Source organism: Gigantopelta aegis, chromosome 14 (genome assembly GCF_016097555.1).
Source record: "Gigantopelta aegis isolate Gae_Host chromosome 14, Gae_host_genome, whole genome shotgun sequence".
Taxonomy (NCBI): domain Eukaryota; kingdom Metazoa; phylum Mollusca; class Gastropoda; order Neomphalida; family Peltospiridae; genus Gigantopelta; species Gigantopelta aegis.
The window spans coordinates 45958233-45971370 of NC_054712.1; the positions used below are offsets into that span (position 1 = coordinate 45958233).

At 42.5% G+C, this 13138-nt stretch overlaps 1 protein-coding gene across 1 annotated transcript; it reads left to right on the plus strand.

Moving 5' to 3' along the window:
• Window positions 1-6957: 6957 nt before the first annotated feature.
• On the plus strand, window positions 6958-10929 carry LOC121388189 (tubulin beta chain-like). The gene is made up of 4 exons (XM_041519457.1): window positions 6958-7098; window positions 7431-7539; window positions 9227-9582; window positions 9923-10929. Exons 1-4 carry the CDS (start codon window positions 7042-7044, stop codon window positions 10739-10741), a joined length of 1341 nt encoding a protein of 446 aa, XP_041375391.1. The 5' UTR covers window positions 6958-7041; the 3' UTR covers window positions 10742-10929.
• The last annotated feature ends 2209 nt before the right edge of the window (window positions 10930-13138 follow it).

Here is a 13138-nt window from a genome sequence, read left to right on the forward strand (position 1 = left end):
TACATTGCCAACCGAAAGTATCTTGAGTTCCACTTTTAGTGTTTATTAATGCGATGGCTCGGGGAATGGAACTTGTTATGAGTGTCCGACACCACACTGCTACGGGAAATATTTGAATTTCAAGTGTTCACAATCTAATGGAGAAGTCGGAGTGCAGGAGGCCCCGCTTACACTTCTCCATTGGAGTGTGTACACTGATTGAATGACACTGCGAATACAACCAATACCGGGGCGAGATTTACCTCAGTCGGCTGTGTGCTCGCTTGAGGTGCTTGCATCACAAGATTGAACCACCTCGGTGGATCCTTTCAGGTGTTTGGGTTTTTCTCGTTCCAACCAGTGCACCACAACTGGTCAAAGGCCGTGGTATGTATTTTTCTGTCTGTGGGAAAGTGCATATAAAAGATCCCTTGCTGCGTTAGAAAAAAATGTAGCGGGTTTCCTCTAATGACTACGAGTCAGAATTACATGTTTGACATCCAGTAGCCGATGATTAATTAATGTGCTCCAGTGGTGTCGTTAAACAAAACAAACTTTTATTTTTACAACCAATACCAGCCTTCAGTCAATCAATCAACGCTGCAATAGTTAGTGCCCTTGAAACACTTTTCAGACTTACACCGACTCTTATTATCGGATTATCGTGCGATTACTGCCGTCTACAATCCGATAATGCGTGAATGAATGTTTGCAAAGAGGTGGGATTGTGGGGGTGTTATATTTAAACAATGTTAAACATATACTTAACAGCATTGAAAACGCCACACCAAGAAATGTTTGGATTTCGAAAAGAATGCCTATTTGTCTACGTATCAAATCACGTGGGGTCACAATGAAAAGTCAATAACGCGTATGACCACCATCTGCAGCAACAAAAGCCATACAACGTCTTCTCATCGACCCAATAAGTCTGCGAATAGTGTTCTGGGGGATAGCATTCCACTCCTGCTGTAGTGCATTTTCCAGTTCTCTAAGGTTATTTATTTGTGGACGATGTGAGATGCGTTGACCAAGGTAATCCCAAAGAACTCTATTGGCGATAAATCAAGGGACATTGCTGGCCATTCAAGCAAAGGGACATTACTGTTCACTAGCTACTGTGTTGTAACACATGTGCTTAGGCGTTGTCTTGCTGAAATGTGTACATATCCCGATACTGATGAAAGAAGGGAATGACATGATTTTGCAAGACGTTATGCCGGTAATAAATGACCTTCATTCTGCCACGGCAAACATGAAGTGCTGTTCGGTGATGATAACTGATCCAGCCCCACACCATGACACTCCCTTCACCCCATCGATCCGTCTGGACAAGACAGTCATTGTGGTAACGTTCTCCACGCCTAAGCCACACCCGCAACCGACCATCAGCATTCCCTAAATGGAAACGGGATTCGTCAGAGAAAAGCACACCATGCCAACGTTGTAATCAACAATGACGATACCATCCTGTCAAACGTCGGCGCTCATTTTGATGTCGATCAGTCAGGATAGGTCTAACATATGATCGTTGAGCACGCAGCCCAGCAGAGCGAAGGCGGCGACGCACAGTGTCTGCTTAGATAACACCTCGTCGACCTTGAACAGTTGGTGCAGCCCTGGCAGCTGGCAGCGTTTGATCACGAATATGGAGGCGAACAATATGGCGATCTTGTGGTGTCGTAACACGTCGTTGGCTTGGACGTGGACGGTCCCTGATGGTTCCTGTCTGCTGGTATCTCCTGTGGATTCTAGTGATTGTTGAATGGTGGCATCCAGACCGCTGTGCGATGACTCTACTCGAAATGCTGACTTGAAGCATGCCTAAGTCACGTTCACGTTCCTCAGCTGTCAACCTTGCCATCACTTGTTTAACGTTCCCTCAAAGACTACTTCATAAATGAAAGTGGTTTTTCAGAGACCATCTTTTATAGCCCCAATCAGCATGATTTGCATATTCAATTTACGTTTTTCATGCTATGCATCAGGGCCGTAGCTGGGGGGGGGGGGGGGGGGGGGGGGGGGGGGGAATGAAAGAAAAAAAATCCGGAAAGCATTATAGAAACTTAAAGAAAATTCTGTTTAAGGAGTTTTAGACTATTAACTACTCATTTGCCCCCCCCCCCCCCCCCCCCCCCCAATAAAATATCCTAGCTACGGCTCTGTGCATGCAATATGTTGTGTTTTGGTGTTGTGTTTCATGGAGTGTTCAGGCAATCGTTTTTTTAAGTTATTCGTCGTCATACATGGTCTATAAGGTAGTACGGTACTTATTCATTGATATTTTTAATGGTGATATACGCCCATTCACATTTATCATCAACTGGTGGTGCGTTTTCAATGCTGTTCAGTATATTATGTTACTCATAAAAATAGTTGCTGCATATGTGTTAAAATACAATTATTATTTTACTGAATGCTGATGAATGGAACTATACTCAAAGGCAAAAGTTATTGTGACATGGATTGTTTGGAGTAATAAATTTGTGAATGGATGTATGGATGTAAACCAGAGAAAATGTGCATGAAACAGCTCAAAGAAATGCAAACAAGCAGTTGTTGCAGCGACTGCATGCTTTGTGCAAAAACATGGAATATTCGGGAGAAATGCTGTCCAGTGTTCACCATAAAAGGCCAGACATTCAGCCACTCTGTGCAGCCTTCAGAAGTCCAGAAGTCAGAAAAACACCATTAGTGAACTGTTTGATACAATTTCGTCATGCCACGCCTCGGTGAAAATGACAGATGGCGAGTCATAGGGATGCTTGAATCTGGGACCTCGCAGCGTGACGTCGCACGTCAATTCAACGTCCACAGAAACACAATATGGCACTTATGGCAATAATATCAACAAAACAACCAAGTCAGGGACCGTCCCCGTAGCGGCCGACCAGCCATGACAACCCCTTGCCAAGACACATAGATCCGAACCACGCATCTGCGAAACAGGTTCCAGCCAGCAACCCTGACAGCCCGTACCATTCCTTTCTCCAGCGTTTAGTGGCCTCAATGAGACGACGGTGCCAGGTCTGTTTCAATGCTCAAGGTGGACACTCGCTACTAACTGTGTGAACTTCGCTCTGGACCCCCTCTAGTGATGTGGCTCATTTGCATATGCCAGGTGCTCCCTTTTTATGGACTATTGCTCGTTTCCATACTTTCGGACATTTCTCTTTCCATGGTATAACGTTTCATACACGGCAGTAAAAACCTATCATCAGTTATCTGTCTTTTGTGTGTCACAATATCCTTTGCCTTTTAGTGTAAATAGTGTCAGGGAATTAAACGGAGTATCAGCTGAGCTGTTAACAAACCTAAATAATAATCACAATGGACATGAATAACGAAGGACTGTTTCCTACTTTAAGGATCGCAGGGATGCTATCTTTATCACTACTGAATTGTAAATCGTAAATGCCCATAGCAGGCCTGTAGCCAGCATGTTTAGCGAGGGGGATGGAAATTTCATGTAGACGAAACTCATTAAACGCGAGCGCCCAAGGCGCGGAGCCGTAAACGGAGGGGGGGGGGGGGGGAGAGAGGGTGTTCCCCAGACAGACACACACACACACACACATATATATAACCCGTTGACAAACAATATGATGACACCGGTTATACTCGAGAATAATACACTAACTTTTGTTGCGAAATATACGTTAACTAGTTGCATTATAGGGTGTGTACTACCAAATAAAAATCCCATAGACTACAATAGTAAAATATGTGGCTAAACCTCCTACTTGCAGCGTATCAATCAACATAAATACTACCAGCCCTCACCCTTAAAGTGAATCAGAAAAAAATAAGGTCAAGCTGCTTACTTCTGAGATAACGGGTAGCGTCTATGACTACCCTAGTTCCGCACAAAATTCGAGTACTTTTGTTTACAGGTACCCCATACATGTTTCATGCACACGGCTACTTGACACAGTGGTATTAGATGAAATACATTTGCATACATTTTTTGCCCAGATGAAACTTTTTTTTTTTTACAACCAACACACTCACATTTATCACCAATCACAGAACGTGTGGTGTTCACTTCTGTATCAAAAGACATTGCTATTTAAAACAAGAACATGTATTTAATATACAATTTATTCGACAAAAAAGGCTATTTTAGTAGAAAACATTAAATGACAACACATGACACAGCCGGAAGTTATTTGGTTTAGTACTACCATTAAGTTGTGATATGCATGTAAAATGGCCTTGTCACAGACCCACGACAAGAAACCGTTTGTTTTCAGTCGTACCAATGTATTAATAATAAATGATACATGACACAAAATTTAACAAATTTAAGCCTACTAGAACACATTGACTATTAATCAGCGGTTATTGGATGGCAAACGCAGTTATATCGATACTTGGTCACAGATGAAATCCGCTGTCTCCATATGGCTACTCTTTCCAAATAACAGAAAGGGATCTTTATGCGCACTTCCCATATCCCACAAACAGAATAGCACACACGACGTCGTTTGATGGACCAGTTTATGGATCACCGGTTGGGACGGGAAATAACCAAACGGGCCCACTGAGGAGGATCGAACCTTCAGCAAATTGAACCTCAGACAGACGTTCTTGCTACGCCAAGCTCCTTAACTTGCATAAGATCATATCATTTCATTGTATAAATCGAGTTGCATTTTCCTTGGAGCGGGTTTCCTCTATCAATATCTGTGTGGTCATTAACAATATGTCCGACGCGATATAACCGTAAATAAAAAAATGTGTTGATTGGGTCTTTAAATAAAAAATTTCCTTCCTTCCTTCATTTTCCTCGACATTTCTTTCCTTCTTTCATTTTCCTCGAGTGCTGTTGGGCGAATAATGTTGCAACCGTGTTGACATCTATATCTTGATCATAATGAATCGTTAGGAGCGCCAAATTAGAAAGGCGCACCTGTCAGATAGAAGCACGCATGTATGTATCTATGTATGTAGTCGCCGGATGGTGCTAAAACATTAATTAATTGTTGGGCGAGACGTAGCCCAGTGGTAAAGCGCTCGCTTGATGCGCGGTCGGTTTGGGATTGATCCCCGCCAGTGGGCCCATTGGGCTATTTCTCGCTCCAGCCAGTGCACCACGACTGGTGTAACAAAGGCCGTTGTATGTGCTATCCTGTCTATGGGATGGTGCATATAAACGATTCCTTGCTGCTAATCAAAAAAAAAAAAGGTAGCCTATGAAATCGCGACAGCGGGTTTCCTCTCTCAATATCTGTGTTGTCCTTAACCATATGTCCGACGCCATATAACCGTAAATAAAATGCGTTGAGTGCGTCGTTAAATAAAACATTTCCTTATGTTCGTTGTTGAGGTGGAGACACAGTCTCTAGTGGAGGACACAAGTCACATTGTTAGGTCGTTTATACAAGGAGTATAAAAAATCCGATTATTTTTTTTTCATTAAAAAAACAAACTCTCAAAACCTACGGTGGTGGTGGTGGTGGTGGGGGGGGGGGGGGGTCGTCCGATAACCTGGCTACGGGCCTGCGTAGGAACGATATTTGGAGTGGCGCACCCAGTCTCTAGTGGAAAAATATCAAGTGGAAAAAACCCCCAATCCCCCCAAAAAAAAACCCCAGCGAAACTCCCCAAAGCAAAAAACACCCCAAAAAAAAAAACCCCACACAGAACCCCCCACAGAACAACCCCTAAAAAAAAAAAAAAAAAAAAAAAAAAAAATCACAACAAAACAAAAAAACCGACAAAACAGAGCAAAACAAAACAAAAGAGAGCAAAACAAAAACAAAACAAATAAACAAACAAACAAAACAATTCCCAACAAAACAAAACAAACAAAACAAAACGACAAAACAGAGCAAAGCAAAACAAAACGGAGCAAACAAAACAAAAACAAACAAAACAAAACAAAACAAAACAAAACAAGCAAGCAAATAAAACAGAGCAGAGCACAAACATTTTCATCCTAACAGGTCCCCTGGTTCCTATGGGCATTTTCTTTCGTGAACCCCCAACTTCGCTCTCCCACTGGCTTAGCCGGAATTTTATGGGGGGGGGGGGGGGGGGGGGGGGGGGGGGGGGGGGCCCCACAAAAACCACCAAATAAACAAAACAAACCAAAAACAAACAAACAAAACAATTTACAATAAACAAACGAGGGTAACCATGTGCTCCCCAAAACAAACCCTGATTTCACTGGCCATGAAAGAGAATATACGGCAAACTATCTAATTCTTCTTCTATTTTGTCAGCTGTACATGTTTATAAACACTTTGATCAATATGAATAAATACACACGCACGCACGCACGCACGCACACACACACACACACACAAAACATGATTTTATAAAATTTAAGGATTTTATATTGGGGTGGGGTGGGAGGGGACTCATATGGGGGGAATCCACACTATGAATGTATATATGATTTTATAAAATTTAAGGATTTTATATTAGGGTGGGGAGGCAACTCATATTGGGGGTGGGCGGCAACTCATATTGGGGTAGGCGGCAACTCATATTGGGGGTGGGCGGCAACTCATATTGGGGGTGGGCGGCAACTCATATTGGGGGTGGGCGGCAACTCATATTGGGGTAGGCGGCAACTCATATTGGGGGTGGGCGGCAACTCATATTGGGGGTGGGCGGCAACTCATATTGGGGGTGGGCGGCAACTCATATTGGGGGTGGGCGGCAACTCATATTGGGAGGCAACACACACTATGAATGTATATATGATTTTATAAAATTTAAGTTTAAAAAAAAAGTTTGATTGAGGGGACAATTATTATTCTTATTTTCAATGGGTGATTAACTTTAAGTGGTTACGTACGTGCATCCAGTAATTAATAAATCAATCGAAACAGACATTACTAGATTTAACATATCATGGATTATCCTACTAAATCAAGTTCATCAGCTTGCATTGTTCCTTACCCACGCGTTGCCAAGGTTAGTAACAGTGCCGACAACAGGCCGTTAGTGACAGGGTAGGGTATAAAACACGGACCGTGCGTGTGTCAGTCAGTGTGAATATCTCGTGTATACTAACTGTGAACTTTACGACTACTGCAAACACCATTCAAGATGAGGGAAATCGTACATATGCAAGCCGGACAGTGCGGAAACCAGATTGGAACCAAGGTAAACATTTACTAAATTAAAGGCACTTTCCCCGTGTGTGCAGCCATTGTAAAATGTTTTCCATTACCAGAGCATATTTATCAAACTAAAATTACATATTAAATATATTTTCTTGTTTAAAATGTCATCCTTTGTATATATACCATGTGTTTTGTTTTGTTAACGTAATGTTTAACCCGTACCGCCCTTTTAATGGTTAAGGTTAGTTTTAGGGTTAGGGTTAGTCTTTACAGCCTCGATATACAGGGGTACGCGTCGAACTCTTTCCTATAAAAGATTTTTAATATTTTTAATATTATTACTGAATCTAATCCAATTTAAACTTCTTTCAGTTCTGGGAAGTGATCTCCGACGAGCACGGCATCGACCCAACCGGCACCTACCACGGCGACTCCGACCTCCAGTTGGAGAGAATCAACGTCTACTACAATGAAGCTACAGGTGAGAGGAATTTAAAGGGTTAAAATGTTGCAAACAAAGCAACAATTGTTAGCATTTCTACATTGTACACGACTTAAAGTCTTGAACAAAGAGAGCGGGGACATTTTGATACTTAGTTGGTTTTTTGTTTACTGACACCACTGAAGCATATTGATTAAGTAATCATCGGCTATTGGATGTCAAACATTTGGTAATTGTGATTCGTAGAAAACCCGCTACATTTTTCCTAATGCAGCAAGGGATATTTTATATGCACTTTCCCACAGACAGGAAAGCACATACCACAGCCTTTGACCAGCTGTAGTGCACTGGTTGGAATGGGAAAACTCAGTTGAATGGATCCTCCGAAATAAGCACCTCAGGCGAGCACTCAACCGACTAAGCTAAATCCCGCCCATCATACTCATAACCGTCCATGTGCCCAGACTGCTGTACACTACAGCATTACAAGATCGTTATCAACTAACACATAATAAGAAATAAGAAACATGAAACTCGTGTTCCCGTGCATGGGGTCAAATTTTAATTCCTAACCATTTTTATTGCCATTTTTGATTCCTGGATCTGGTCGTTAGAAAGACGCATATCCGTCGTCGTTACATTTTGTTACATTTTTTTGAATTTGTGTTAAGTTGTATTCTAAAACTGTATCCCCTAAACATATAAAGTCGTTCAGCCACCGTATTTGCATGTAACATACCTTTTCGAATGGCCAATCGAGCAAAATTGAAGACTTAGACTTAAAATCATGGTGAGTCCTACAAAATTCTTTGAGTATTTGAACCACTTAGTGATCCATTAGGGTTCCAACCAAGTTCTGCACCTGTTTTTGGTCAGAGGCCGTGTATTTTTCATTCGTGTTGTCAAAATACATATCACTTTCCCTAATATTTTTAATATTATTACCATAGTTTGACACCCAATAAATGTCTTTTTCTGGGAAGCTGATCTCGTTAAAGCATTCATTCATTCTAAAGCTGTATCCTAAAGCTGTATTCTAACCGCACGCGTGCGACGCAACATAGTTATCTGTCGCGTCGCACGCGTGCGGTTAGGATGCGCCAATTGAAAGTAATGATTTCTAAAATAATCGCTCGCATCGCTCGCGTCGCACGCATCCGGTTAGGATACAGCTTTAACATGAAAGGAAATGTAATTTCCAGAACAATATAGATGCTATAATGTTGTTGTTTTTCAACTTTAGAAACTAAAATAATATTCCTAATAAATATTAAAGGCGCAGAGCCTAGTTTTAACCCGTAACAAAATGGACACTAAGTTTAGTTAATTTACAAACCTGTAACTCATTTGGATAAAGTTACAACAGAGTGAAAGAAGAGTCCGTGACGTTAAAACAGGAAATATCCTTAAAAATAGACTAGAACTCGAATCAATAAACCGCTACTTCTCAGACGCACGTGCATTTTTAAATATGTGAAAAATGCATTGTTTTGTATTAGGATGACCAGAAACACTTCGGATAATCTAAAGAACACAATATAAGTAATGTTTGATTTCAGCGATGACAAACGGTTCTAATAGTGAAAATTATGCTGTAGTGTTTAAAACCTAGGGTCTTTCCCTCTAAGACCTCTTACAAGTGACACAAGACAGTTTTAATGCTCTCAATACATATTCGACTCGAAATGTAAACTATCCATATATAACATTATAAAATTATTTTCAGGTGGTAAATATGTCCCTCGTGCTGTGTTGGTCGACTTGGAGCCCGGAACTATGGACTCCGTGAGATCCGGACCTTTTGGTCAGATCTTCAGACCAGACAACTTCGTGTTCGGTCAGAGCGGTGCTGGCAACAACTGGGCCAAAGGTCACTACACAGAGGGCGCTGAACTCGTAGACTCAGTTCTGGATGTTGTTCGGAAGGAGTCGGAGAGTTGTGACTGCCTTCAGGGATTCCAGATGACACACTCGCTAGGTGGCGGCACTGGTTCTGGTATGGGTACCTTGCTTATCAGCAAGATCCGCGAAGAGTACCCAGACAGAATCATGAACACATTCTCAGTCGTCCCATCACCAAAGGTAAATTATAAGACGCGACATCTCTCGTTAGCAATTCAATTCCTCTACTGGAGGTTCTACAAGGAGAGAACACCGCACCTCCACAAATATATATTATATTATGAACGTCACCTAAGAGCCTTCTTTAAAATAAAAGTGTATTATAATGTTTAACCGTTTTTAATATTTTAATGATCATGGTAACGCATAATGTTGGTAACGAGCATGTGTAAAGAATAGCATATATTACATATTGTGTAGATAATGAAGTTTTCAAATGGATTACAATAATAATAATAAAAATAGTCGGTAATACCAATACAGTTAAGGACAAACACTCAGTTCGATTTATTTATTTCAGGTATCAGATACAGTGGTTGAGCCCTACAACGCTACCCTCTCAATCCATCAGCTGGTTGAGAACACAGACGAGACATACTGTATCGACAACGAGGCTCTGTACGACATTTGCTTCCGTACCCTGAAACTGACCACCCCAACCTACGGTGACTTGAACCATCTGGTGTCTGCTACCATGTCCGGAGTCACAACCTGTCTCAGATTCCCTGGTCAACTGAACGCTGATCTTCGCAAACTGGCAGTCAACATGGTTCCATTCCCACGTCTCCACTTCTTCATGCCAGGTTTTGCCCCACTTACCTCCCGTGGAAGCCAGCAGTACCGCGCCCTGACAGTCCCTGAGCTCACCCAGCAGATGTTTGACGCCAAGAACATGATGGCTGCCTGTGATCCACGTCATGGCCGTTATCTCACTGTTGCCGCCATCTTCCGTGGCCGCATGTCCATGAAGGAGGTTGATGAGCAGATGTTGAATGTCCAGAACAAGAACAGCAGCTACTTCGTCGAATGGATCCCCAACAACGTGAAAACAGCCGTCTGCGACATCCCACCACGTGGTCTCAAGATGTCTGGTACATTCGTTGGTAACAGCACCGCCATCCAGGAGCTGTTCAAGCGAATCTCCGAGCAGTTCACCGCCATGTTCAGGCGAAAGGCTTTCCTCCACTGGTACACTGGTGAGGGTATGGATGAAATGGAGTTCACTGAGGCAGAGTCCAACATGAACGACTTGGTCTCTGAGTACCAGCAGTACCAGGATGCTACCGCTGAGGAGGAGGGAGAGTTTGACGAGGAGGAAGGAGAGGCAGAAGAGGCATAATAAGCCAGGCTGAATCCTACCAGTATTAATTCAGAACACAACTCATTGGACTTTAACAAACCTACTCTAATTCACCATGTGTCGTGCAGTAGAAGAGAACTTGAAACGAACAGTCAATGTTTCACTGATAAAAAAACAAATCCATTATTTATTTATTATATACATTTATATCGGATTCTGTTTATATTTGTTTATTTATTTATTTATCTATCTATTTATAACCCATTTATTAAGCTATTTATTTGCATCTGTCTATAACAATGAATTGTATTCTGAATAAACATACATTGCCAACCGAAACTATTTTGAGTTCCACTTTAGTTAGTCCTACAGATGTCGGCCTAGAACACCTTTTAATGAGAAATAGCTTATGGACAGAGCCCGCGGGGTGTATTTGGAAGGGAGGGGGCACTGTTGATGCGATGGCTCGAGGGAAGGAACCTGTTATAGGTGTTCGAGACCATACTCCCTCGGGAAAGGTTTTAATTTCAAGTGTTCAAATATGGCACAATCGAATGGAGAAGTCGGAGTGGAGGAGGCCTGGCTTACACCTCTCCACTGGGGGGGGGGGGGGGGGGGGGGGGGGGGGGGTGTACTCTGATTGAATGACACTGCGAATACAACCAATACCAGCCTCCAGTCATTCAATCATTCAAACAACCATCTAACATATGCTCACACCCACTGAAGGTTCAAGCACGTCTGTCCTAGACACACCCCTCTCCCCTTTTTTTCCAGAAATGTGTCAAAGGATAGGGTAGAATATTTACTTTCTCTCTGAGGACAGGACATATCTCGGTATTTAATAGAGAATAAGGTGCGGAAGATAATTGCAACTTAAACTGTACTGTATTGTAGTGTTTGTATCCAGTTACGGTTTGAGTGTAGTGTACTAGCTACATATACTGTACTGTACTTCACTATTCTGTACTATAGTCAACTTCAATATACTGTACTATACTATACTTCACTGTACTGTATTTTACTATCCAGTTACGGTTTGAGTGTAGTGTACTAGCTACATATACTGTACTGTACTTTACTATTCTGTACTATACTCAACTTCAATATACTGTACTATACTATACTTCACTGTACTGTATTTTGCTATACTTTACCTTACTGTACTTCGCTATACGGTACTTGACTACTCTGTACTATACAGTTCTTCACTTTATTATACTATACGATACTGTATTGTACTGTACTATACTGTACTGTACTATACTGTACTGTACAGAACTTCACTGTACTATTCTGTACTTCGATTTACTGTTGTATACTTCACTATACTGTTCTGTACTTCACTATACTACACTGCACTGTACAGTTAATATGTGGGGTAGGATACACTTTCCACTATATTGGGGGGGGGGGGTGTGTGCGGGACGTAGCCCAGTGGTAGAGCGCTTGCCTGATGCGTGGTCGGTTTGGGAGCCCATATATATATATATATATATATATATATATATATATATATGTGTGTGTGTGTGTGTGTGTGTGTGTGTGTGTGTGTGTGTGTGCGTGTGTTCGTGTTCGGTTTGGGAGCCCATATATATATATATACTCTTCAAAAAAAGAAACGCAAAAGGGTACAAATGGGTTATAACTCCGATTTTATGTTTCCTACCGGTTCATGCTTTGTGAATATAAGGTCATTGCATGTCCCAAACACATTCCCACGGTTACATTCGATAAAACGCAGCTACTGTAAAATAAAGTTTCAAAATGTGAATATTCGCAAAAACGCAGCCACGTGCAAACCATGTCACCACTGCACGTGCGTTGTCTGCACGTGCAACATGAACACCGACAGTATAAAAGTGCAGGGTGTTCGCTTGCCTGGCCTCTGTATCTGGCCGACATTTGACAATCCAGGACATGCCACGTCTCAGTGAACCGCAGAGAAACAATGCCATCGGCCGACTAGACGCAGGCGAATCCAGAACGGCCGTTGCCAGGGCATTCCATGTGTCCCCAAGCACCATCTCCAGACTGTGGGACCGTTACCAGCAACATGGATCAACACGTGACCTCCCTAGATCCGGTCGACCACGGGTCACTACCCCCGGGCAGGATCGCTACATCCGGGTACGCCACCTTCGGGAACGATTGACTACTGCCACCTCCACAGCCGCAGCAATACCAGGTTTGCGCAGGATATCCGACCAGACCGTACGGAACCGCCTACGTGAGGTAGGAATTCGTGCCAGCCGTCCAGTTCGAGGTGTCATCTTAACACCACAACACCGTCGACTCCGACTGCAGTGGTGCCAGATTCATCGACAATGGCCTCAACTGCGATGGAGACAGGTGTGGTTCAGTGACGAGTCCCGATTTCTGCTCCGACGTCATGATGGAAGATGACGCGTGTATAGGCGTTGTGGTGAACGTTAT